This window comes from Sceloporus undulatus, chromosome 6 (assembly GCF_019175285.1).
Source record: "Sceloporus undulatus isolate JIND9_A2432 ecotype Alabama chromosome 6, SceUnd_v1.1, whole genome shotgun sequence".
Lineage (NCBI taxonomy): Eukaryota > Metazoa > Chordata > Lepidosauria > Squamata > Phrynosomatidae > Sceloporus > Sceloporus undulatus.
Window position 1 is genome coordinate 3,204,978 of NC_056527.1, and position 27,331 is coordinate 3,232,308.

A 27,331-nucleotide genomic window follows, 5' to 3' on the forward strand; every position below is an offset into this window, starting at 1 on the left:
CACGTCACGAACACGCCCCTCTTTCCCTCCCGCTGCCCTCAGGCGCTGCTGACGTCATCACGAAGCGGACCGTCGCCGCGGCAACGGCGCACGCCGGAAGTGGTTCCGGCCGTAGCAACGGCGCAACCCGGAAGTGGCCGTCGCCCTAGCGACGGCGAGCTTCTCCTTTTTCCCCCTCCCAGTCAATGCCTTCCGCTAATTATCGTCCCTCTTGCCGCGAATGGTTGAGGCCTCTGGAGGGTCCCGTCCGCACTACGCAGCGATAGCGGTATTACTCCGCTTTGGTTGCGTCCTCTGAGGGGGGGTTCTAGTTTGGAGTGGCGCTGGCCCTCTCTGACTTGAAGCTGCGTCTGGAGTGTTGAAATAATGCAGTTCGTTTGATTCTTCACGGATTGGATAAATATGTTCCTCTCTAGGAATAATCTCTAGGTCCTCCAGCGCAACTCTATGGTCTACCTTCAACTAAAAGTTGCGCCGAAAGACCTAGAGATTCCTAGAGAGGACACTCCGCTAGGCCTTTGTAGCTCCTCCAGGGCAACTCTATGGTCGATGTCTGGCCAATATTGACCAGAGAGTTGCTCTGGAGGACCTAGAGGTTCCTAGAGAGGTCTTCTCTCAGGGAAAAAGACTGTTTTTGTTATTTGTGGTTTTCCCACATTCACGGGGGTCCTGTGCCCCAGTCCCCAGCAAATATGGAGGGACAAGCATAATGCAGTTTGACACCACTTTAAGTTCCGTAGCGCCGTCCTATGGAACCCTGGGATTTGTAGTTTCCGCAAGGCCTTTCTCCTTCTCTGCCCCAAAGAGTGCAAACTACAAATCCCAGAATGCCGTAGGATGAAGCCATGGCTTTAAGTGGCGTCAAGGTGCGTTATTTCTACAAGAACCGCAAGGGAGGCTGCGTCTAGACTGCAGAATTAAAATGCGGTTTGACTCCGCTTTAACTGCCTTGGGTCCCTCCTCTGGCCTCCTGGGATTAGTAGTTTTGTGAGGGATTTCGCCTTCTCTGCCGGAGGGCTCTGGGGCCGGAACAAACTCCCAAACCCCAGGATGCCCCAGGATGGAGCCACGGCCATTAAAAGGGGGCTTCTGTTTCTATAACGTTTTTAATCTGTGATCCGCCTGGGGTTCCTCCCGGAGAAAGGCAGGATAGAAAGGAAACAATAAATACATAAATAAAGACACCACTTTTAACTAATAAAAATAGTTTTAATTAAAACCAATAACCGTAAGCCGCTCTGATAGCCTTTAGGGCTGAAGGGCAGGCTATAAGTACTCTAATAAATAAAGATAAAAAGAAATAACTGCCAAGGCTCCTTCCGACAGAACCTTGAAATTCGTTGTTTTGGAGGCAGGCAATGGGTCACTAATTAACTGGACCCCGGAGGCCTTGCCTTTCAGCAACAGAACAAGACACAGATCAACAGGTAAAGCATTCTCCTCAACCAACACTATATAGACCACGCTCTTTCCATGCCAGCATTCTCTGGAGTCGATGCCAGATGCCACAGCTGCTGATGAAACGTCAGGAAGAAACTTCTAGAACATGGCCTCAGGGCCCCAAAAACCCACAAAAAAACTACGGATGCTGGTTGTGAAAGCCTTCGACTTCTCTCTGTGCTCAGCATCTGCCAGGAGTTGATCATAGAATCATGCTGGAGGACCTACAAATGCCTAGAGAAGTGTTCTCTCTAGGAATCTCTAGGTCCTCCTTGTCAACTCTATGGTCAACTTCTGACAGAATTGCACTGCAGGACCTATAGATTCCTAGAGATCGCATATTGATCAAAAGTCAAAGCTGCAAATGCAGAGGGCTGGCTGTATGCGCATGTTGTCTGTTCTTCCTTGAGAGACATTCTTTAGGACTTTAGGGACAGCTCCATACCCTCCAATGTTTCACAGGTGAGAAAGGAAGGAGACATGTGTGGCCAGACAATTTCGGAGTGTGATCAAGATGGTGAAAGTTACAAATGAGGAAGAAGACACAAGCGAAGAGGGTCTGCAACAGTTTGCTTTTGCCTTTGCCTAAAAGCCAGGGCAAGATTTTGCCTCTTTTTCTCCCTGCTGCTCCATTATTAATTAATTAATTAACTAATTAATAACTGGGACCAGAGCAGCTCACAATACAATTAAAAACATTAAAAGCTGATACATTAAAACAGAATTAAATTGTTACACTCTTAAAATAGCTTGCTTATTAAAAGAATAAAAATAGTTAAAAAGTCAAAATTGTTTAAAACACTGGTGCTTTAAAAACGTTCTGTTTAATTAATTAATTCCATTTAATTAATTAATCAATTTTTCAAGGAAGAAAATAAGCTTCCTTGACATCATTTTGAGAACGTTGTCCAAAATATTTGCAAGAATAATAATAACAATACAAATAAATAAATTATAAAACAATTATTAAATAAATAAATAAAAAGTAAACAGTAATAACAATTTAAAAAATAGAATACACATTGTTTCAAGAAGGATTCATGATACTCCTCTTGAGAAACTGTTTATTATTAAATAATATCCCACTTTTCCCTTCACATCTTTAAAGCAATTAAGAAAAAGCAGAGCCCTCCCTCCAGTCCATCTGCCTTGGTCCAGGCCTCAGAGGGAGAGAAGAACCACTGGACCTCATCCCTTTCCCATCGCCATTCCCTTCTCCTTTTGGGTCGTGTCTTTTAGATTGTAAGCCTGAGGGCAGGGAACTGTCTAATTAAAAATCATAATTGTAAGCCACTCTGAAAGCTTTTAGGGCTGAAGGGCCGGGTATAAATACCATAATAATAATAATAATAATAGTTAAGAAAGCCCATCATTATGACACTCCTTACAGATGGGAATGACACACTCCCTTTCTCCAAGTTGGAGGATATGCACTTAAACTTTTGCACTCTGGAACAAGTGTGGGCAATGCATAGATCAAGTTGCATCTCCTGTCAGCACTAATTGGTATAGTCAGTTGTGAAGAAATTGCAGTCTAGCAGCACCCAAAGGTCTACACAGTTTCTGCCTTGGCTTTACAAAGGACTAAATCTTCATGTGATATCAAAGTAGTGTCTCTGTTTTCCAGCATGATCTGATATATGTATCTGGACCCCCGACTGCCCCCCAGTTCAATTCAGGTTCACTATTTCCAAGCATTCCTGGGTGCAAAGAGGATGTCCGCTCTTGGACAAGAGATAACTACTATCAGTTTGTAATTTGTATCAGTTTACCCTTTTATAAAATCTCCCACTTTCAAATCCTGGTGTGAATAGGCCAGGGCAAAAAGTAGTCATTTTTTGCTTTTGATTTTGCATTTTCCTCCCTCAAGGACCCATCACAATGTACGCCAGTTCGAAGAGAGTTACTGCATTTGCACGAGTCAAGCCCACGGCCGAATTTCCTCAAGACATGATCAAGTTTGGGGCGGATAACAAGGTGGATGAACATAAGAGACCAGAGATAGGACGGTTTTGATTTGATTTGTTGTTGTGTGCCTTCAAGTAATTTCTGATTTATGGTGACCATAAGGTGAACTTATCACAGGGTTTTCTGGGCAATATTTGTTCAGAGTGTTTTTGCCATTGCCTTCATCCACGTAAGCCACCTCATTTGTCAAGGACAGAGAGGTGGCATATAAATAAAATATTATTATTACAGTATTATTGTTATTATTATTCATCTGAGGCCAAAAGAGTGCCTGTCCAAGGCTTCCTTGACTGAGCAGGGCTTTGAACCCTGGTCTCCAATTTTTAGCCCAGTCTTTCCTTTAAAAAAGGCTTCCTCCAGTGAGGTAGATAATATTGTCTTAGGAAAAAGTCTCTGTTTACACTCATACTGAACTTGTAGGAGAGCCTTTCTAATACAGTGATTTTTAAATTCAGCAAGTGCTTTAACTTTAGCATACTAAAGATAACCATGCCAACCAAATCTTAAGTTATAACCTTCAGGTTCCAAGAGTCCCACATCTCTAAGCAATATCCATTCCTTCACCCATACAAAACAACAGACCTTGCAATACAATTTGACTTTAGGGACTCCCAAGCCGCCCCTTTCCTTAGCATTGGGCAGAATTTTAAATCTTATTCTGGATTTCTTTGCCTGCCAGTCAGATCTAGAAATCATTTTCTGTCATTCCACAAAAAGTATTCCATGTCTTATAATAGAGATCGTTTGAAAGAGAAATAAAGCCTTGACAGAGCATCTGCTTTTACCATTGCCATTCTGCCCAAAAGGGATACATTTAATTTTCTCTATTTTTCTAGGCATCTAGTTGTAGGCTAAGATAGGAGGAAGGAACATTGACAATCTAAGATATGCAGAGGACACCATACTACTAGCAGAAAATATCAAAGACTTAGAACAATTACTAAGGAAAGTCAAAGAAGAAAGTGCAAAGGCAGGATTACTGCTGAACTTTAAGAAAACGAAAATAATTACCACGGAGGATCTACATAAATGCAGCCTAGATAATGGGGAAATCAAAATAGTCAAATATTTCCTATATCTTGGGTCAAATATTGCCCAGAACGGAGACTGCAGTGAAGAAATCAAAAGATGACTAGGAATAGGAAGGGCAACAATGAAAGGGCAGCAAGGGCAGTTAGCAACAAGTTGTAGGCTCCTTTTTCTGATGTAATGTTCGTTTCTTCCTGGTCAAAGACTCATTTTAACTGGCTTTCCATTTATTGCTTCTCTAGACCATAGATATATACATTGAGAGAGACTACTCAAAAGGAATTGTCAACAACAAGCAGACAGATTGGTCTTTTAAGTTAGATGGTGTTCTTCACGATGCCACTCAGGATGCAGTTTATGAGGCAGTGGCACAACGTCTGGTCACTCAAGGCCTTAGTGGTTATAATGGTAATTTTTTTCATCCTTATTCTTGAACTCATCAGTTTTTAGGGATGTAAATTTTAGTAAAATAGTAATTATGGGACAAAGAGATCCTGTAAGTGGATGTGACGGATTATACAGCCTGCCATTCCAGTACTTGCTCTCGATCTTTTCTAGGTACTATAATATGTTATGGGCAAACCGGAGCTGGTAAGACTTTCACCATGACAGGAACAACAGAAAACTACCTCAATCGAGGGCTCATCCCCCGAGCTATACAACAGGTAATTCAGATTGTGATGTAAAAGTTGTGGATCGGTGGCATTCCTTGTATATTTGGCGCTCGGTGTGAATAATTTTTAATACGCCTCCATCCACCCGGTGCAGTCCACACTTGCACTCCTGTAGTAATGCCTCTGATGTGGGTGCTGAGAGGAACCTGGAAAGATGGTCTGTCTCATAAGGTAGAATTTCTGTGGGCTGGCAATTTATAACGTTTCATTCTTGCCAAAACATGATGCAAGAGACAGACCCATGGAGGTCTCACCAACTTCAAGAGAAGGAACTAGGAAGGAAGAGTGGTTGATCTGTGCGGACTCTGCTTAGCTCTCTGTGTGCTGGCACCAGTGGAATTAGATCACCTTGGCTTCTAGTATTTCTGGTTAAAGTAATGTTCCCTATACTTGCCCTTCCCCATCATAGCCCCAGGATGTGGGGTGTATGTGACTGGATTAAAGGATCACCACTAACTGGTTTGGATAATCCTGTTGTACAGCTCTCGCACATTTTTGTCTCATCCTTCTTACCCATGAGAGAATGTTGTTGGATGGAGCCCCTAGTTTCACAACCCTCTTCCTCTCTTGGGGGGGGGGGGCATAGACAATTTCTTTGCATCCATCTTGAAACTGATCCATTTGAGGCACAGCTTTCAATCTTTCCCTGCAGGTATTCAAGTCAGTGGAAGAGCATGGCAGTCAGTTCATCACCGTTCGGATTTCTTACCTGGAGATCTACAACGAGACCATCTTTGACCTTCTATCCATGATGCCCTCGGGCGCAGCCATTGACACACCACTGTCAGTTGTAGAGAGCCCACAGGGGGTCTCTGTGAAAGGGCTGACTATACATCCTGCACCAAATGAAGAAACTGCTCTAAATCTCTTGTTTGAGGTAAGAAGGATCTGTGAGGTCTCAGTCACCTTCCCTTTAGGATCTGAAAGGATGGAGATTTGCGCAGACTGGAAAATGTATTTACAAAACTTTTTGCCCTCAGGGAAATGAACCTGGTTCAGCCTCCAAAATAATGTAGGCCATCTCTGTATGATCATTAGTTAACATTATAACCATTGTGACTTCCTTTAAAAATCTCTAGAAACCATAGCATTGTCAAGCTGAGGAAAATTTCCTTTATACGTCAGCTCCTTTCTGGATCCTTTCCATTTTTGAACTACAAATCCCAAAAGTCCCATGGGTAGAAAGCCCTAACAGTTAAACTTGTGCAAAGCCTGGCTATTTCATTTATTTTAATGCATTTATTAAAATAATTATGTCTCATCATTCTGACAAAAACACTTTATCTGTAAAGCTGTCTTCCAGCACCACATTTCAAATGAGTGGATTCTTTTCCTGTAAGCTTTCTTCGCTGTCCAGATTTTTGGATGTTGGTGAATTGCACATAAGGATGCGGCCTCTTCCCTGTGAGAGCTCTGTCTGTTGCCATCCTGGTGCTAGCAGAAGATATTTTAATTGTCTCAGGCCTTTTAATTTCTCTAGCTTGAAGTTGTTCTTATTCTTGACAGAGTTTGGAAAGAACTCATTACAAGCAATGGGGCATCTACACTGTAATAAATAATGCAGTTTGACACTCCTTTAACAGCCGTGGCTCAGTCCTATAGAATCCTGGGATTTATAGTTTTGTGAAGCACTGACACTCTTTGGCAAGGAAGGCTAAAGACCCCAGGATTCCATCAGATGGAGCTATAGCATTTAAAATAGTGTCAAACTGCATTATTTCTACAGTGCAAATGCACTGAGTTCTAGTGCCTCATGCAATAACAAACCCTAGGATTATAGAGGATGCAACCACTGTTAAACCACTGACTGTTAAAGCAGAATGACATTGCTATCAGGAGTGCATCTACACTATAGAAATCATGCAGTTTAACACCATTTTAACTGCCATGGCTCTGTCCTATAGAATCCTAACATTGGTAGTTTTGTGAGGCACCAGCACACTTTGGCAGAAAAAGCTAAAAAGCTTGTAAAACTATAAATCCCAGGATACCGTAGGATGGAGCTGCAGCACTTAAAGTGATGCCAAACTGCATTATTTCTACAGTGTAGATGCATCCTAAGTTACTGAATTAAAACTGCTATTACAAGTTACTTCCAAAAGGCATTTGGCAAAATCTTTTCAGGTATTATGCCATCCATTTATTGATCTATAGGGTCCCCTCTAGAACAAAAAGGGCCAAGTAGTGCAATGGGTTTAAACCGAGAGTGGGAATCATGCAGCTCCCCAGATGTTGGGCTGCAGTTCTGAAAACTCTTCATAATTGCCTGTGCTGACTATGGCTGTTGGGACTTGCAGTCTGACAACATCTGGAGGGTGCTGTGATTCCCAACCTTGCTTAAACATTGTCACAAGTAACACCAACAAATCTCATTGAAAAAGTAACATTCCAAGTGTGGCCATTTAGTTTTGCATGCTCCATTACAAATTTGTCATGTAATTTATGATAATTTAATTTTTCATTCATTTTTATTCCGTGTGGAAAGCCATCCTGAAAAATCTTATTACAAAGTGGCCTACAAAGAGTGGAAACGCATAGTCTTCTCTTGATTATCTCTGTCTTGGATTTTCATTTCCTTCTTCAGGGTGACACTAATCGGTCTGTTGGCCAACATGCCCTGAATAAGCATTCTTCCAGGTCCCACTGCATCTTCACCATTTATATTGAGGTCAGTACCACTGGAGTTTACAGGGTCTGGTTCAATACTTCTGTCATTTTCAGTGTGACGTAACACTCTTTTGATTTCTCACCTCAGTGTCATTCCAGAATCCTTGCAGATGCCAGATATGTCACCTCCAAAATTAACCTGGTTGATCTGGCAGGCTCAGAGAGGCTGGCAAAGAGCAAGGTAAGTAAACTGCAAAGATTGGGTGAGTCAGCTAACCTCATTTTACAGGAATAAGAAGGACCAGCATACCAATGTTGTCTGCTTTTGGAAGCTGAGCAGGACCTGGTTAGTACTTGGATGAGAAACCAAAGCAGAAATTTCCAGGGAGGGCTAAGAAAGATTCCTGCCTGAAATCCTGAACAGACACAGTGTCAGTGTCAGACAGAACTGAGAATACTCAGCTAGATGGTCCATTCATCCTGCTCAGTATAATGCAGGTTCCTGCCTGTCTATATTCAGTAAAAGCTAACTTCCCTGATGCTGAAAATGTGTTATAGACTGAACCTCATAATCTGGACCTAGAGCCCCAAATTTGTATTGCCACACCCATAGAGCTCTTGTGATTCACTCTGAAGTGAGAATCTAGGCTATGTCAAGCAAGAGACTGAGGCCCACAGGCTCCCAGATTCATAAGAGTTCTCCAGACTAAAGCAAAGTTATATTTTTGTGGGGTAGGGAATATCCAGATTAAATCTGCAAAGCTGGTACCAGGGCAAAACAAAGGGAGAGATGATGTTTTTAGGAGTAATTTATGTGATATAGCACACCTGTGATTGTTCCATCTTGACAGGAGAGAGTTGGCATTTTTTATTTTTCCATGTTTAATGGGAGAAAGTAAAGCTAATATGTGCACAGACACAGTAGTCTAAATCAGTGCTGCTCCAAGCGGTGGTCCATGGACCAGTGCCGGTCTGTGACGCATCAGCTGCTGGAACATGGCAAGTTTCCAAGAAATAGTTGTAACCTATGGGTACAAATGTGGTGCTGGTTTCTGGCACATTGGGAACAAATAACTGCCACTCTCTTGTGTAGTCAGCCTGGTCTAAAGCATCCTCTTGGTTCCTCGCTTTCAATAGTCAGAAGGCCGTGGACTGAAGGAAGCCACTTACATCAACAAGTCTCTGTCCTTCCTTGAACAAGTAATCATTGCATTGTCTGATCAAAACCGAGAACATGTGCCCTTCCGCCAGAGCAAGCTCACCTACATCCTGAAGGATTCACTAGGTAAGGCAAGGCCAGGCACAGTGTAGCCCTGAATCTGCTTCCTAAGCACCCACCCCTGCCACCCTAGTTGCAACCTAGGTCTACCCTAAAAATAGGAGGTAAGAGGGTAACCTCAGTTCCTTCTGCCAGTAATTTAGGCATTGAACAGTGGGAAGTGAAACAGTGGCTGAAAGACATGGTGTGTACATATGGATTAGCTTTCTGCTCTCTTCTGCAGCCTCAAATACGGTTTCCTGAAATTCATTAAGACAACTAGCCTGGCATAGTGGTTTGAGTGTTGGACTACGACTCTGGGGACCAGGGTTCGATTCCTGTTCAGCCATGAAACCCACTGGGTGACTTTGGACAAGTCACATGCTCTCAGCCTCAGGGGAAGGCAAGGGCAAACCTCCTCTGAATAAATCTTGCCAGGAAAACACTGGGACCTTAGGGTCGCCATAAGTCAGAAACAACTTGAAGGCACACAACACAAAATACATTATGGATTTTGAAGAAAGAACGTGGCTGAGTTTATATTAGCAAATGAGAATAAGAAATAACTTTGTATGCTGTTGCTGTTTTCTTGAAAGAGGAGTGGTGAGGCCCCGCTGGCCTAGGAAGCCTCTACCATGCGAACTGATCATGTGCCCTGCCTAAGATGTGTCCCAGAAGGCTCTGCAGTGGGCAGAAATACCTTCTCTTTAGATCTTGTCCTGAAAAGGAGGTGGGCATTAAGAAAACCACCATCTCCATGAACCACTTCTGTCTATGTGGAGACTGGAGGGGCTTTTTGACTCAGAGAGGCTGCCTTAACTTTGTTTCTGTCTCTCCTAGGAGGGAATTGCAATACGGTCCTAGTGGCTAATATCTGCAGCGAACCCATTCACATTGTGGATACGGTAAGCATCCTGAGGTTTGGGGGCAGCACAGGGGTAAATATGGCTAGGAATAAAGTGACTGCTCCAGACATATCCTGGAAAACACTTGATTTGGATTTGTTTAAAGCAGGGAGTGGGCAAGTAGTTTTCAGACTGATGGACCTGTCATCTTTCACCATTAGGGTTAGGGTTATTCATTGGTTCAGGTAATGAGGAATGATGGGAAATACAGTCAAATAATAATCAATGAGGTGAGTTTTCCAGAAAAAGTAGAAATCTGCATAATGCTGTCTGGTATAGCACATAGGGTTTAAGTGTTATATCCAAAAACATTCAAAGCTTTATGTGGACATTATTGTATTTGAATATTTGTAACAATGTAAAAATAATGCTTCCCTTATAGCCATTAGAAACGAATGCACCTGAAAGAACACTAATTTTTAGGACACATACGTACCTGTGCTATTTATATCAACAGTTTAACTTTCTTTTGCTGACTATGGCTATTGCCATAATGCTTTAACTGCCATGGCTCCATCCTATATCTTGGAAGTTGTAGTTTGGTGGAACACCAGAACTCTCTGAGAGAGAAGGCTAAATATCTCACAAAACTACAAATCCCAGAATTGCATAGAACTGAGCTATGGCAGTTAAAACAGTGTCAAACTGCATTAATTCTGAAGTGTAGGTGCAGTCATCCTTCACTCCCTGCACTCCTTATCCATTCTGTTTCAAGCTGAGAAATTTTTTATTCAGTACAACTAGGTGAGCATTCTGTTTCATTAAAGGATTTATTGCAGTAAAACAACTGAGATGGGCATGGATAAGTGTGTGTGTGTGTGTGTGTGTGTGGAAACTTTTTGGGGAAAACTATATGTAACACTAGAAACATTTCCACTCTACCTCTCTGGTCAGGACAGCCACAAGCACCCCACACTTTGTTTAAGGCTTGGCTTACACATCTAGCAGAACTCTTGGTTTACATAATGCAATTGTTTAGTATGCCTTTAAAAAAAACTCTAAAGCTTATTTTCTGTTATGAATGCACTGAAGGAAAACTAAGGGGCTCAACAGACCGAATATTAAGGCCGGCCTGGGGTTGGAGTCAGGGTGTGGCACCCACATGATGCACACCCCGAGTTTGCCCCCAGGCCGTCATGACACCACACACTGTTCCACACAATGCGTCCAAAGGAGCATAGAAAAGCCATGTGCTGGCAGCTATGGCATCCTTTCCAGGGTGCAAAAAGGAGAAATTGGGGCTGCGGCGTGCAGTTGTCACGGCTCCAGTCTGGCGCCAGATAGAGGCAGCTGCAGGCCACCCCTTAGGGGCAGTCTGTACAGTCTTTTAGTCACCATAAATCAGAAATGACTTGAAGGAACACAACAACAAAGCATTATATCAGATGTGTATGGACAAAGGAAAAGTCCAGTTATGAACAGGTCCTCACCGATCATCCTGAGACACAACTTACTCCATGCAGGTTGTTGTGGGCCTTCAAGTTGTTTCTGACTTACATAAAACCTAAAGTGACGCTATCACTGTGTTTTCTTGGCAAGAATTGTTCCAAGGGGCTTCTGCTTTAGCATGTCCTCTGAGGCTGAGAGAGTAGGACTTGCCCAAGGTCACACAGTGGGTTTCTGTGGCTGAGAGGGGATTCAATCCCTGGTCTCCAGAGATCTAGTCCAACACTCAAACCACTATACCATGCTGGCTTCCTAATGCTAAAAGGAAGGGTGCTTGGCTGGGTGGCTGCCATTTCTTTCCCCCAGAAAAATGACTGGGAGAAAGATGGCACACAGAGACAGGAAAGGAAATAAAAATACTGAGCAGGAAGTTGGGACTGGGAAGCATTTGCCATGAGATGAATATGGGTCCATTCATATTCTTTCAGCTCTCCACCCTTAGGTTTGCTACCAGAACAAAATGGGTGACTACGGAGCCAGTTGTCAATGAAAAGATCGACTCAGAGGTGTGTGCTCTTCTGTTTTGGCCATTTTTCTGACTAGAGGATGGAGAGGTTTGGTGGAAAACTAACTAGTTGAAGAAAGGCTATTGTTCTCTTCTGACTGAGGAGCAGAGATCATACTTTGCAGAAAAATCTGGACCTTTCTTTCTCTCCACATGTTCACCTGCTGTTCTTCTCATTTGCTTAGCGAATGGTGAAAAATCTGGAAAAAGAAGTCCTTTACCTGAAGGAAGAGTTGGCTATGCACAACAGTTTGGTAAGGATCAATCCAATCAGTCACAACATTCGTGTGATCAAGTGGCATCTACAGTGGTGCCTCGGGTTACGAAAGTAATTCGTTCCGCGGCCGCTTTCGTAACCCGAAAAGCCTTCGTAAGCCGAATTGCCATAGGCGCTAATGGGGAAAAGCCGCGTTTCGTGCGAAAAAGCCGAAAAAAGCACCAAAAATTTTCTTCGTAACCCGAAAAAACATTCGTAACCCGGAACAATGATTTCCAATGGGATTTTTTCGTATCCCGAAAATTTCGTAACCTGGGTATTTCGTATCCCGAGGTACCACTGTACACTGTGGAAATGATGCTGTAGCTCCATTCAGTGAATTCCTAGGATTAGTAGTTTTCAAGGTCTTTAATATCTCTGCCAAAGAGTGCTGGTGCATCACAAAACTATAAATCCAAGGATTCTGTAGGGTGAAGCCATCACAGTTAAAGTGGTGTCAAACTGCTCTTTCTATAGTGTAGATGCACCTCAAGTCTCTGCAGCAGCACAAAACAAGTTTGCTCCATTTCTATTTGACACCCTTTTAAATATTTACAAATGGCCAGATATTTAAAGGTCATCAGTGTCAACCTTCCTAGATTTCAGGTTTTGGCCTGAAATATGCAGCCTTGGAGAGTGGTAGAGCCTCCTTCTTTGGCAGTTTTTAAGTAGAGACTAGATGGCCATCTGTTGGGAGTGTTTTTATGGTGTCTTCCAGAATGGCAGAATGGGTTTGGAATGTATGGCCTTTGGGGCTATCTTCCAAGTCTATGATTGTATGATTCTGGGGGGAAGGGGTGTTACATGTGGCTCATCAACTTATTGCTTTTGTTCCCTGTTCTGTTCTTAGCTTAACCGTCCCCCAGTGTCTTATGAGCCCCTGAATGAAATCCAGATAGCAGAGATCAACTCTCAAGTTCGCCGGTACCTTGAAGGAACCATAGATGAATTAGATGTAAGTAGCTGTTATGCTGATATGCGAATGTATGCAGCCATGTGCTTTAAATAGTCATGGTGGGGTGTTCTATCTGTTGCTTGCTGGAAAGCAATGGCAGTGGGGGTAGATGAGGATTATCACTGTGGTGTTGTACACAGCCAGACGTATCAAGAGCAGAGCAGTGAATCTCAGCAAGAGTGTGAGACCACAGCTGCTGGAGCAGTTGGGCAGAAGCAGCAGCAAATTGTGTTCTTCTTGGCTGTGGAATATACCGGGGATTTTCTCTGTAGATTGAATGCAGTTCAAGTCCCACATGGTTGGATTTGCTCAGTGCCTCGTGGCACAATTTAAGCATCAGCCAGAGGCTTTGTCTCAATATGCTTCCTTTGACTTTCTGACAGTCATCTCTGCTTTGACCTATCTTTTTCAGATTGTGAGCATCAGACAAACCCATGAAGTATTCAACCAATTCAAAGCAATTTTGAGGTAGGTTCTTGTGGGAGTATCCATTGGCATTTTGTCTGTCTGTCTGTCTGTACTTAGAAACTGTTAGAGACAAAAGGAATCCCAGAGATAATTTAGTAGAGACAAAAGGAATCCCAGAGATAATTTAGTCCCACACCCTGGAATATGTAGCTAAAGTACTCAAGAGAGATGGCCGTCTGACCTCTGTTTTAAAACCTCCAACAAGGGAGAGTCCACCTCCCAGGCAATCTAATTCACTATCAAGGAGCTCTTACTATCAGGAAGTTCTTCCTAATGTATAACTCATTAGTTTTTTGTGGGTTTTTCGGGCTATGTGGCCATGTTCCAGAAAAGTTTCTTCCTGACGTTTCACCAGCATCTGTGGCTGGCATCTTCAGAGAATGCTTTGCCTGGAAAAATTGGGTGTATATATACTGTGTGAGCCTGGGAATGCAGGAGTGATTTGCATGTGTATTGTTCTGTGCTGATGGCTGGCCTCATAATAACTCATTGTTTCCCTGGAATGCTTAGAACACATGTTATCTCTGCAAGGGAAAAAGTTCAAATCTGGCCATTCCTACATGCAATATTGTAACACTTCCAAGCCCCATGACAGGTTGGTGTGGTCTCTGTGAACAGCTCACACCCTTGTGCCAGTTTCTCCCACAGAGGTACCCATCCCAGAGGTGCCCAACCTCAAAAGTAAAAAAAAGTGGCTGGAAAGAGAAGGCCACACTGTGCCAGCGAGAGCCTATATGATGGGTTTTCATTGAGTGTGAGGAGCCCAGGGCCTTTCCAGCTCCCAGACAAACACACCTCTTTGTGGGGTGCTGCTGCTGCTTGTGGTTATCTCTGTTCTGGAAAACTGTAATCCAAAAGGGTAAGTTTTTCAAATCTTGGCTAAACCCCAGTCACAACAGCTCAGTTGAACAATTGTGTGCATCTCTCTCTTTAGCCAACAAGAGCAGGAAGTGGAATCCAGATTGCGGAGCAAATACACCCTGATAGACAAAAATGACTTCGCAACCCTCACTGTTGTTCAAAAGGTCAGTGGTGAGGTCCTAAAATAGGGGTGCATGATGGAAGATGGGGAGATTAGGGATGACATCCTCTCCTCTCCTTTCTGCCCAAAACATTCAATCCTAAATCAGGGGTGGGTAAAGTGTGACCCATGGACCAAAGTTCTGTTTTTCTATGGCCCCAGAGTCCCCCAGGGATGAAAAAGTTTTCATCATTTTTTTTAACAATTTCTTTTTTTGCCCCCAAAGTCTGCTAGGGATGAGAGAGGAGCATGTTCATTTCTTGTTTCAAAAACAAAGGTCTAACCTGGGTCTTTTTTTAAAACAGGAAATGAACAAGAAGTGATTCCCAATCTCTTCTCCTTGTTAAAAAAAGGGCCTCTCCTGGGACTAAAACGGTCCAGAGGAAGGTCTTAAAACATGGCGAAATTTCTCCCCACATCTTTTTGAGGGTATTGAGGGTAAAACCATTTTTTAAATTTATTTTGTGGTGGGAGGATTGTAGGGACCTTGTAGGGCTAATGTGCCCCCAGCCTTTCCCCGTTGCCTACCCCAGTTCTAAATCCTAAAAACAGCGAATGTATGGATGGGGACACATTTTATCCAATAAGCAGAATCCCAGAAAATTCAAAACTCTTCCGATGCTGTCATGTCTTATCTTCCCATTTGCCAGGCAGGGCTGGTTGATGCAGAAGGCCACCTGGTTGGGGAAGTCGATGGACAAGGATTTGGAATTGGAGTGGCTCCTTTCTCCTCCAAGCCCGGAGGGAGGAGAACAAAAACAAAGAAGGGCAAAGAGTCAGCCAGGTTGGTCCACCCTTGTCTCTTCTCATTCTTCATCTGCAGGCAAAGATTTTCTTTTCACTTTTCTGAGAGCTGAGGAAAATCCAGACCATGGTGGGCTGCATGGATGGTAAAACAAGGCTATTGCCCCCAGAATAAGAATTCTGCCCTTCTTAGGCTGCTGTTACACAGAAGAATTTGACGTTGCTTTAACTATTATAGCTTCATCCAATGGAATCCTGGGATCTATTGTGGCACCAGATCTCTCTGACAGAAAAGGATAATCATAGAATCATAGAATGTAGATCACCTATCTACAAATCCCAGAATTCCATGGCAGTTAGAGTTGTCAAACTGCTTTAATTCTGAAGTGTAGAAATGCAGCCTTAGTCCCCTGGGGAGCCAAACCTTAACCTCTTGCAAATCACTGGGAAGCCCAGTTTGAGGCCCAGAACCAGTGATCCAGTGTAACTGTCTGTTTCTTTTCCAGCCCTGCAGTGAAGAAGGAGGGCCTGGCAAGTCCACAGTCTGGGAAAGACCTGGAGTCCGTCTCCTTGTCGCGCAGCCAGGTGGCGGCAACCGGCAAGGAGCTGGAAGTCAAGGAGACCCGGGAGCAGGACTCTGTCAGCGTTGAGACTCATCGCTCAGACTCTGCGCCCAAAGAGGAAGTGCCCACCAGGCCCAGGTAGGGCTTCCTCTTTTTGGGAAGTTTCACCACATTTGAGGAAGGGGGCTAAGCGCTGTTGTCAACACAGAGGGTAGTTAGACAAAGGGTGGGGAAAGTATGGCTAGGGGGCTGTTTTGTGGCCCTCGGTCCTTCCTACTTCTCCAGACCACCCTTTTAATGGTCAAAAGAAAAGAAAAGAAAGTGAGGGATGGAGGGGAAGACAGAGAGAGAAGAAAAGAACAAATAGATTTCCTTTCCTGGAAATTTCCCGAAGTAGCAGTATTCATTTTCAGTATGCAAACTCAGTCTCTTTCTTTCCAACTAGTGTCAGATGAACTGGGACAGGAGACAGTTTTACTACCCTGTTGGCTCAGTCATAAGATTTGTGACTTCTAGGCATCAGTCCACTTGCCCCGAATCCACCAGGGTCTGTAGCTACCATGGCTAACACTGTCACTGTTCGTCCTTTCTGTGCAGCTCCCCCCCTACGAAGACAGCTGCCTTTGAGGACTTCAAGAGCGAACGGGGAAGTGAGATCAACCGCATCTTTAAGGAGAACAAAAGCATCCTGAATGACCGCAGGAAGAAAATGAATGAGGTGGCCCACAGGGTTAACATGCTGAAGCAGGAGATGGACACCACCCGACAAGCCCTGGAGGCTCAGAAGCTGGAAAGGGAGCAGCAGGGTAAGCCACAGCCAGGCTGTACATTGTAAATGTGTTTGAGTGAGAGAGAGAGAGAGATTTTTGTCCCCAAATGCCACTTCACTCAGTCAGGCTCCCACTTCGGCAGCTGACATGGATGCCAGCAGAGCTCACTGGCACAGGTTGCTGCCACACTCAAGAGTTAAACTGCAGTTTGACACCACTTTAACTGTCATGGCTTCATCGTCTGGAATCTTGGAGTTTGTAGTTTGTTGTAGCACCAAAGCTCTTGGCCAGAGAAGGCTAAATATCACAAAACTACAAATCCCAGGATTCCATATCATTGAGCCCTGGCAGTCAAATTGGTGTCAAACTGCATTAATTCTGCTGTATAGATGCAGACACAGTGCATTCTCAGGCAGGCAGCTATTCTTAACTGGACCAGATTTTTAAAGGTTCTCTTGCAGTCTTGCAAATGGTGACATGGAGGGATGTAAATCTTCAGTTATTTAATCTCATGCGGAAAGATGAATAATTACTGCAGTTTTCCCCCTGCTGCAGAAGGAAGCAAATATGTGAATGTAGTATTATCCCTGTAGTCAAGCATCCCAAGGCTTTTTCTGCACAGAAAACATAGTGAGTTTTTGTGTGCGCGCAAAAATACAATTTCCTACATAGAAAACATTGGCCTGTTACAGACCAGCCAAAATAAAGTTGCTTCGGGTCACTTTGGAGGTATGCTGTTTAAATGATGCACGTGTCCAAAGAGTCCAGAAGCCATGCCAAAGCCACGGTCCAGTTCTAAGGAGTGGAGCGCAGGTTTGGTGAAGCTTCTGACCTCTTCAGATGTGTGTGTCATTTAAACATCATATCTCCAAAGTGACCTGAAGCAGCTTTAATTTGACCTGTCTGTATGGGGCCATTGTTTCCTGAAACTGCGTCTTTTGCGCAAGAAAGACATGGTTTTCTCTGCACAGAAAAATTCTCTAGAGCATTCAGTCATGGGGAGATACCTGCATAAAATAGGTTTTCCCAACTGGTGGGAAATCCATTTTTGACTGATAAATAAATAACAGTTCTTTCCACCCATAGTAGCTGTGCACATTTTGGCCATCATCCCTGCCGGCCAGTCGCTGAACTTCCTGAAGCCAGTCCTGTAGCATTGTGGCCTGGAAACTGGTCAGCAGCACCAGAACTGGGCTAGGCTGCTGCCTGTACTGGGTGCTGTGGTGGGTACTGGGTGCTGTGTTAGTTATATATTGCATTTTAATGTTGTTGTTACTGCTGTTTGTTGTTGTTGATATCATTATTATTATTATTTCCCCACCTCACTGTATGGGAGACGGGAGAAGTTGGGAATGGTGACGGATGTGGTGATGGAAGAGGTAGGAGTGAAGTGGGAATAATGGGCACTTTGTCCTACTGGGCAGTCATCTGTCACTTCTCAAGGGCAATCCTGGGCAATATTTGGGATAAGCAAGCAAGACAATGTCTTTTCCTACACTCTTGAAAGTGGATAATGAGAACTAGGAAATTTCCAAATCATCATGAAATGAGATCCCATGGGATCTCTTCCTCCATCTTTTGGCAGTGTGTTTTGTGTCCATCTCCCTCAAATGTTGTTCTGACTTTGGGCTCCACAGGAGAATACTTGAACGATGAAGGACAAATCATCATTGACGAGGAGGAATTCCTGTTGATCATAAAGTTGAAGGACCTGAGGAAGCAGTACCGGGTGGATTACAACGAGTTGCAGAAACTCCGCTCTGAGGTCCAGTACTGCCAGCACCTAGTGGATCAGTGCCGCAACAGATTGCTGACAGGTACTGCCAGCTGCAGCTTTGCAGAGCAGGATGTTTCAATGAGGATTTAGGCGTTTGCTTCTCTGGCCATTGCATGTGTGGGATGCATGCTGAGCCAGCCAGACTGTGGTTAACTTATGTTAGGTGAAGAATGTGGTAGCAGCTCAGAGGGTTCTGAGGAGTTGGGGGGGAGGCGGAGGGGGGGGGGGGGGGGAAGGTAGCCTGCAAACTATCTGAAAGTCTGTATCTGTCCATATGAGCCTGCTCAAGTTTTAGGGAAGGTTTTTTCTCTCTGTCCCACCATGCTCTCAGGCTCAGCTGGTAAGGACACCAGAGAAAGGCACCACCCGAAGTTTAAGAAGGGGGATATTGTTGCAGCGGGTGCCTTGGGGGAGTCGGTGCTGCGCTGCTAGCCCTCCATGCAGCTGCACGGAGGGAGCACTCACCTCTGGAATCTGGGGGCAAGAGCGGGGGTGAGGAAGTCTTGCCCCAGTTCTCGGCCAAGAACACGGAGCTTTGAAGCCTCGAGGGGCATCATGGGGTACGGCCTAGCTATAAATAGGCCATCCCCATGTGGCTTTGGCCTTTTGCGGGCTAACAGATAATCGACCCAGCCCATCCACCCTTAGCTACTTTTGTTACCTGCAACCTCAGGCTTTGGCTGGTCGCCTTCGTGATCCGGGAGGGAATTTTCTCATGTTATTGGAGCATGGGTTTTTCGCCCTCCTGGGGGTATGCGGAGGACAGTTTAGTGTGGTGGTATGGGCCTATTGGTAATGTCTCCTATAGTCTTTGTTAGTGGGAAATAGTGGTGTATGGTACTACTTTGCTTAGTTCTCTTGTATATGCATGCTTACTTGTTATGGATGTTGTGCTGTACCTTTATGCATCACAACTGATTTTACATGCCAGATTGGGGGTCAGTCATACAACAGGGGATAGAAAAATAATTTATGGGGGCTAATAAAATGATGGATGGTTTGTCATAAATGATTTATGATCTTGTCAAAGATAATTTGTGAGATCAATTATCTTTGATTTATGGACCAAAGTATGATGGATGACTATTATGGTTTATGAAAGATTTATGGCTAGTTATGAGTGATTTATGAAGGATTTATGAGTGATTTATGACCCAGATTTTGCTTGCTTATTTTATGCCTGTCACACATGTATGGTAATAATGGGAAGGTGTTTTCTTTGCTGTTACTGGGATGCTGCTCAAAGAGCTGTACTATCACCCCTGCTTTGTAATAAAGCTGTGCCCTATTTTAACCCAAATTCACGGCGTCCGACTCATCCAGTCCCTCTGCAAGGCTTCCTCCGTGGCTGTTCCCAAGTTATGGAGCTCCTTCCCAAGGGGAGGTCTCCTATCCTTTTTCTGGCAGGCAAAGACCTTCCTGTGTAAACCAGCCTTCAAGCCTTGGCTGGCCAGAGTGAGGTGATGGGCAGTTAGCTGTGCTGTTTTTAAGCATGTAAAATGTGTATTTTAATGTTAATATTTTAAAAGCAGAGGTTCAGTTGGACACATGGCTTGATGCTTTTTAAACGTTTGTACTCCACAGTGTTTTAGATGTGCTGTTTTAATTTATATTTTAATCTGCTTTGAGATCCATTGGTGAGAAAACCAGGATATAAATAAAATAAATAAAATCACTACCACATTTTTGTGGTCTAGGTTGGTTTTGGGGCAGAAAACCACCAGAAAATTTCACTGTTTGTTTTTTAAAATGGGGAGACTTTGGGGGTTGCAGTGAGGTTTCAAGGACTGCTAAAGGAGCCAAATGGAGGCTGCATAGTCTTCTCTTCTTTATTAGTACACATGAAGAGCTGCCTCAAATGTTGGGACAAGCCTTTGTTTCAGAATCGTGGAATGTCCTTTGCCCTACCTGTCCCTTTTCATCCCAGGCTTCCTAGCATTGTCTTCATTGCTGGGACAAGGGAGTACCTACCAAGTGGGGCCAGAGGGTTTCTATGTCAGTGGAAAAGTGAATATGTTCTGAACTTTGAAGTTGCTATCTGGGTCACTGACCCAGTTTGCGGTTTGGAGTTCAGCATCTGGGATATTAGTTCCTGAAAGGTTGAGGTTATATGAGATCTAGCATGGTGTAGTGGTTTGAGCATTGGACTATGACTTTGTAGACCAGGGTTCAATTCCCGCCCTAACCATGGAAACCCACTGGGTGACTTTGGGCTCAGCCTCATTCTCAACCTCAGAGGATAGCAATAGCAAACCCCCTTTGACAAGATGTGTGAAGAAAACCCCATAAAAGGTTCACCTTAGGGTTGCCATAAGTCAGAAATGACTTGAAAGCACACAACAACAATGAGGTTAGCCAGCTGCCCCATATTATGACTCGATTTGTCATTGTGTGACTCTGACTGTGTATCTGTCCCCTATCTTCCTCTCTCACCTACCAGAATTTGACATCTGGTACAACGAGTCCTTCCTGATCCCGGAGGAGGTCCAGGAGGCGCTGAGGCCTGGAGGAACCATCAGGCTTGGCATGATTCCCATTAACAGGGTCCTGACCCTGGTAAGTTAAGGCTCAAGTGCTGCCAGCTTTCTTTGTCTCGTATGCCATAGATGTCTGATCAGTCTCTCAACTTTTGGCCACTCTCTGCTTTGCTGTTGTCACCTTAGAGCAGACCTGCAGTGGCTGCTGCTGAGGGGTTACAGCCCAGGAAATCCCCAGCATTTCTCAGTGGCCACTGGTGGAGAAAAAGGACATATCATAGGGTATTTCTCCTATTTTCACAATGGCAGGGACAGGGACATCCAGTGGGAGCTATTGGTTTCTATATCAGTGGAAAGTTAAATCACAAGAATGATATTACCTCTTTCCTAAATTACTCACCCAGCATCCTAAGAGGAATGAGAGAGGGCTCTCCTCCTAGGACCCTGAACTATCATGTCACTGGCTTGGTGCATACCCCTCTTGGCTCCTTGTACTAGCTTGACCCTGTTCCTTCTCAGTTTAGGACCAGAGGTCTTGGGGTGCTTTTGAGCCTACATAGGCAGGTGTCCCTAATTTATACATTCATTTTATCAGGTTCTGGCCAGGATTTCAACAACCTAATCTATGTATGTGAACGAAAAATTTCACAACTATAGTTGTTGGGAACATGAGACAGGACTTTCTTGGTGGCTTCCCCTAGACTTGGGAAATCCCACCCTAGGGAGGCTAGAATGGCCCCCTCCTTGCTGTCCTTTCCTTGGCAAATGAAGTCTTTTTTACATTCAGACAGGTTTTTAGAACAGAAGGTGTGATGATTCCTTGAGAGCAAAGCCCTGTGAGTGGCTATTACTCTCAGGGAGATCCCTTAAAAAAAAACCTAATCTTCCGCTGCCACCACTCAGTGAATTATAAATGAACTATATTTCCCAAGCACAATAAACTATATTTCCCAAGCACACACTGAGACTTGCTTGAGAGAGAGATCTAGTTTCCTTTCTTGCTAACCCACAGCAATCAATAACCGAGATAAGACACGTGTACAGGAGCCAAAGAGAGAGCAGATGCTTTTAAAAGAAAGAAGTTTATTTTAAAGAAATAGCATAGAATAAAAAGATATCATTCGTGCAGAGCCACCTTGCTATGCAGGTCTAGAAAAGCATAGTTGCAAAGAGTTCGTTTCAGCAAGCTATTAGATAAACATAACAAAACCTAGACGTGCTGACTAACACTGTTCCTAAGCTACTCACACAATGATGGGATTTGCAGTCCTTGTGGAGTTATTGGAATCAGGGAGTTGGCTCCTTGCCAACTCTACCTGCATGTCAGAGCCGGTCCTCCGGCTCTCAGAGGACAGACCTCTGGTTTCTCCAAACCAGCCAAGATGGAGAACAAAGGACACATGGTCCTACAGGGGTATTTAAAGCCCTCTCTTGGAATCTTTTGAAACTGCCGCTCTGGCACTGTTGATTGGCCAAGTGAGCCTTACGTCAGCTATGATGTAGCTGCTCATTATCATGTGATGTCATCTCTCATTAGCATGTACCTCCTCCCAGATTAACCCTTTGTAGTTCAGGAGAAGTTTTCAGGTGGTTGGGAACCCAGCCACCACAGAAGGCTTTTAAGCAAAGGCCTCCATAGTACTCTCCACAGAATCCTGAGGTGCTTGGGGCATTGAGGCAGGTTATAGAAGCCAGGGGGCTTACTGAGAAAAGATCTGAAAGTGATCTAGATGACCCTGGATAACTGTGGGTAGGTGGGTTTTTTTGGATGGCATGCAAAAGGCTAGAGGAGATCCCTTTCACTTATAGAATCATAGAATCGTAGAGTTGGAACTTCATCCAAAGAAAGACATACATGGTGGGTGGACATGGAACTGCGCAGGCGGCACATGCTTGATGTAAGCTCTTGGCCAAACTGTATCAGTTGCTTGTCACACATCCCTGCCCAGGACCAAGTGCCTCAGTATGGATGATCTGCATGCTGTATCTTGCATTCCATCATTCATTAGGGCCACAATTGCTCTAGGTACCATTTAACCCCAGGCTTTTGCATTCTCTCCTTCTCTGCTTGCCAGGATGAAGATGATCAGGAGAGGTTTGACCGGATGCAACAGGAAGTCCTGCCTTTCTGCCCAGCTTCTGTCTCCTTCTACAATGCTAAAGCAAAGGTGGACCGTAAGGTAAGAGTGAAGTCTTTCTTGTATGGCTTTAGATCAGATACGGTCAGATAAGGCAGCCCTTGTCCTTTTCAGACCTTGTTTGTGCAGAGGTGTCCACCTAGATCCTGGCTTAATTCAGAGCCCTTGAAGAGACAGAGCCATGGTTGAATCCAGCAAAGCATTTCTTTTGCTTTTGGAGGGAATGGCTTCCAAGTATGTACTCCTAAGCCAAAGAAGAATTTCTCCCTAGTAATCCTAGTAAAGGCTATGCTGATGAATCTAGGATCCAGCTTTGTTGAGAGAAATGCATGTTTGTTTCACACTCTGACAGTTAGGTTGCTGTACAGAATGGGAGCCCTGAAGAAGTGGTTCTAATAGTTTCCAAACAGTTTGCAAAGCGCTCATACAGTACATGGCACATGTGCTAAGACAATTTTTTCACCCAGCTGTGCATTTCAGGCAGGTGTTTTGCTTATTTATCAGGCCAGGCATTAGACTTGCCATCTATTATTTTCTTCTGAGTGAGCAACTTATTCTATGAGGAAGCTTCTGTACTCCTCTGGTTCCACTGAAGAACAAGACATGCTAGATGCTGCATTTCAGGGCATATTCATCTTAGCGGGGAAATATGACAAAAATCATGTTGGCGGGAATTTCAAGATGTGCCAGCTTCCAGATTTTGCAGAATCCTTCCTCTTAAGAGGAAGAGAAGGGCACAGTTGCCCTCCTTTCTCAACCAAAACAGCCTGGCAGGGCAGGGGCCTTTGCTGTTAGTCACCTGCTGAGTCCATTGAAGTGACAGGCACTTTACTGTAATGACTGAACATAGACATGTAATGAATGAACATTCTTGTATGCCACCCTGAGTATCTGTTGATATAGGGCAGGACAGAAGTATTTTAATAAATTGTTTATTTAATAATAAAAATGCAAAAAATAACTCCTGCAAACAGTTATCGTAATGGAAAATGCAAATTGAGAGAATAGCTAGAGGCCCTCCATTTTGTCAGGAGGCACAAGCCGGATAGGAATCTAAAATGAACATATGGGAGAGTTGTTTGCAGTCCTGTATTCACAAAGACTCATTCTTCTTGACAGAATTAGTAGCAGCAGATTTATCTGGCTGCCCAGCAACACCTGTTCTCTGGCTGGCTTAGAAAAGGAGGAATAAAGTATCATGTTAAAAAACAAGATAATAATCACACCACGTAAAAAACAAAACCCAGTAAATTGTTGCATTAAAAATATCCTCCCTGGTAGAGGAAAATACAACACAGTTTAAAGTGTTAGTTTACAAAATAAAACACCTCTCACACGGCGACAGTGCAGAAGTTATCCACCTGGAGAACTGTTGCTGATTAGATTAAAATATAATTAATACATTTTGTTTAAAGCAGTGTGGTCTGTGTGTGTTATGTGCCTTCAAATAGATTCCAATTTATAGTGATTCTGCTGTAGCGTCTTCTGGGCAAGATTTAATCCAAGGTTTGGCACTGCCTTCCTCTAAGGCTGACAGAATGAAACTTGCCTGACAAGTGGATCTCCGTGGCTGAGATCTCTGCAATTCTGGGATCCGTCTCCCAGAATCTGACTCCCAACACATTTGCAAACATCTCACGGACTTTCAAGATTTCTTCAGATGAGGTTTGCTAGTGGTTCCTCTTAGGATGAGAGAGTGTAACTTGCTCAAAGTCATACAGTGGGTTTCCAGACTTGAATGGGGATTTGAACCTTCATCTCCCAGAGGCCTAGTCCAGCCCTCAAAGCACTATGCCACATTGGCTCTTTAAAAAAGGGGGGCCTGGTGAATTGAAAAGCCTTCACTTGGTGCAAAAGACCACCAAGATGATGGAAACACTGTATGAAGTTCAAAAGCTCAAGCCTCTTTACAATTATTTGAGCCAACTGAAGAACACCTGTTTTTGAAACTGATGTCAACTTTAAGAATGAGAAAGGTTCAAAATTAAAGGTGAATGGGAGAAAAAAAACCTGGAGTTCATCTACACTGTAGAAATAGTGTACTTAGACACCACTTTAAGTGCTGTCACTCCATCTGAGGAATCCTGGGATTTATTTTTAATTTTTATATATTATGGTATTTATACCCCACTCTTCAGCTCTAAAGGCTATCTGAGCAGCTTACAATTATTATTTTTAATTAGACAGTTTATTTAATTAGATAGGTTATAGCTTCATCCTCCTTTGCCAAAGTGTGCTGGTGCCTCGTGAACCAAAAATCCCAGGATTCTGCAGAATGGAGCCGTCACAAGGTAAAGTGGGGTCAAACTGCATTATTTCTACAGTGCCGATGCACCCCTAGATAAATAGCAGAATAGGAATCCTAATCCATGAAGACCTTGTAAAAAATGAGTCCTACACCTCCATCAGGGAGCCCACATTTGAAAACCTTTCCTCTCCAGCCATTGTTTAATTTAGATTTAGCTGAACACCAAGACTCTTGGGAATCTGAAAGGCTAACCCTGAAATGCAAGATCCTGAAACCCTCTTATTTGAAGGTCTTCTTTTAATTGGCTATTCCCTGCCATCACCCTCCATCATGCCAAGTAGGTATGGCCAGGGCACCCTTCTGGAGGTGAGGGACCTGCAACTTGTTTAGCCTCTGAAAGGTTGCTTCTGCTTCAAAAAGAGTGCAAGCCACAGGAATAACAGCCCACTCTCTTTCTCTGTTTGAAAGCACAAGTATTCTCAAGCGATGGCTACCCTTGAGCAAATGAGGAAGAAACCTGGGTCGGTCCAAGCAGCCGTGAAGAACAAACCCCCCTCCGCCCTTGATATCATGTAGCCAGAATGCCAGCGGATTCAGCTCTCATTTCTTACAAGAGGAACTCGGGAAAGAGACCCTCAAGTGTACAAGCCAAAAAAAGTTTAATTTCAGGACAGAAAGGCAGCATAATAAAACTGCATTTCTCAAGTATTATCCAGAACAAGCTGGTATGGAACCTCATTCCAGCAACTGGTATTATTCACTGAGGTCAGTATTTTGGTTAGGAAGATCAAACATAGGACTGCTGAAAGTGGAGAAAGGAAGACTTTGCGTACTTGAGTTTGGCTTCAAATAATATATGCAGATTTAATAAACACGAGGAATGGTACTCTAACGACTGCCTAATGTGTTCTCTTCACAGAAAGCTAGAGAGAGAATGTAGGACTGGCTTCAGGACCTGGGTGTCTCCAAATAAATAAATAAATAAATAAATAAAATAATAATAATAATAATAATAATAATAATAATAATAATAATAATAATAATAGGGGATGCAAGGGAAGAGCCAGGACCCTTCAGTGGGAAACGGCTAGAGCAGCATGACTGGAACTGGGACAAGGTTCCTGTCACTTTAACAGATCTTGGAGCAGGACAAGGTACTATAAAACTACACCAACCCAGAAGACAGAAGCATCTGTCCTCTCTCACTTTCCCCCCAGCAAGGAAAGAGGTGTGTTGGGAGAGAAGAACTATGGCTGTTGGGGTTTGGAAGGTGTGGGAGGAGAGGTCCCTCATCTGGCTCCAAGAACTGTTAAGGGTTAAAGTCTCACCCCAGGTACTTCTCCATTCTCAGCCATCCTTTTTTCTGCAGTCCGTCCCCATCTATTTCATTACCTTTCTAACCTTCTTTTCCTCTCTCGTGTTTTTTACACCTTCTCGTATTTATCATTCTGTCTCTCTCTTTGTCTTAACTTCTCTTCATTTCAGTAGCCAATTCACTCGCCTGCCCCCAGGTCCCAATGTCTTCAGTGAAATTTTCTTACAACTAACTTATTTCATGAACAAGGTACAGAAAATATCTTTAATATAAGAAGACAGAATGAAGTAACCAAATGGAGATGGGAAGGTTTCTAAATAACAACCCGTACAGGTCTCCGTTATTCTCATTTTACAGAAAGTGGACCAAGGCTGAGCATTTTTTAAGTCTAAAGCCCAAGTTACATCATCTCCTAGTAAATGTTCCTGTTTGGAAATGAGTGAGTCAGGCAACAGCTCTAAAAAAGGAACAAGCCCAACAGGAATGAAACTGGCCATATTTTTGATCCTGAAGAGTCTAAATTAATTTGTGGACCATAGTCAGACTCAAATCATAATAGAATTAATTGATTTGACACTTGGATGTTGGTAGCACTGGAGATAAATTAAATGTGGGGCCCATGTTGCAGGTAAGAGGTAAAGCAGCCCTGGGTCTAGAAAGTTTGTTAGGTGCTTGACAGTATCAGCCAGAGGTTAGGGACATGTAGCCCCAGATATTGACGAACTATAACTTTCAGCAACCCTAGTCACAAGTCAATGGCGAGGGAA

At 43.7% G+C, this 27,331-nt stretch overlaps 1 protein-coding gene across 5 annotated transcripts; it reads left to right on the plus strand.

The window, feature by feature from the left end:
* On the plus strand, positions 1-26,209 carry KIF9 (kinesin family member 9). 5 transcript variants are annotated; one of them, XM_042474531.1, is made up of 21 exons: positions 1-268; positions 3,311-3,417; positions 4,680-4,845; positions 4,996-5,102; positions 5,764-5,988; positions 7,696-7,779; positions 7,867-7,959; positions 8,856-9,003; positions 9,817-9,881; positions 11,756-11,833; positions 12,018-12,086; positions 12,939-13,043; positions 13,456-13,511; positions 14,446-14,536; positions 15,183-15,316; positions 15,783-15,977; positions 16,437-16,645; positions 18,247-18,426; positions 20,827-20,942; positions 22,939-23,043; positions 25,718-26,209. In XM_042474531.1, exons 2-21 carry the CDS (start codon positions 3,322-3,324, stop codon positions 25,823-25,825), a joined length of 2,430 nt encoding a protein of 809 aa, XP_042330465.1. In that variant the 5' UTR covers positions 1-268; positions 3,311-3,321; the 3' UTR covers positions 25,826-26,209. The 5 variants fall into 5 exon arrangements, 3 of the variants coding, with proteins under 3 accessions (XP_042330465.1, XP_042330466.1, XP_042330468.1); XM_042474532.1 differs by lacking the exon at positions 1-268 and adding an exon at positions 845-866; XM_042474534.1 differs by lacking the exon at positions 1-268 and adding an exon at positions 1,301-1,427.
* The last annotated feature ends 1,122 nt before the right edge of the window (positions 26,210-27,331 follow it).

What these genes read in the sequence shown, in the direction of transcription:
- KIF9 (XM_042474531.1), top strand. Translation starts at nt 3,322, where the DNA reads ATGTACGCCAGTTCGAAGAGAGTTACTGCATTTGCACGAGTCAAGCCC. An exon ending in GAACCATAGATGAATTAGAT is followed by an intron (nt 13,044 to 13,455) that starts GTAAGTAGCTGT and finishes TATCTTTTTCAG; the next exon opens with ATTGTGAGCATCAGACAAAC. An exon ending in GAAGTGCCCACCAGGCCCAG is followed by an intron (nt 15,978 to 16,436) that starts GTAGGGCTTCCT and finishes CTTTCTGTGCAG; the next exon opens with CTCCCCCCCTACGAAGACAG.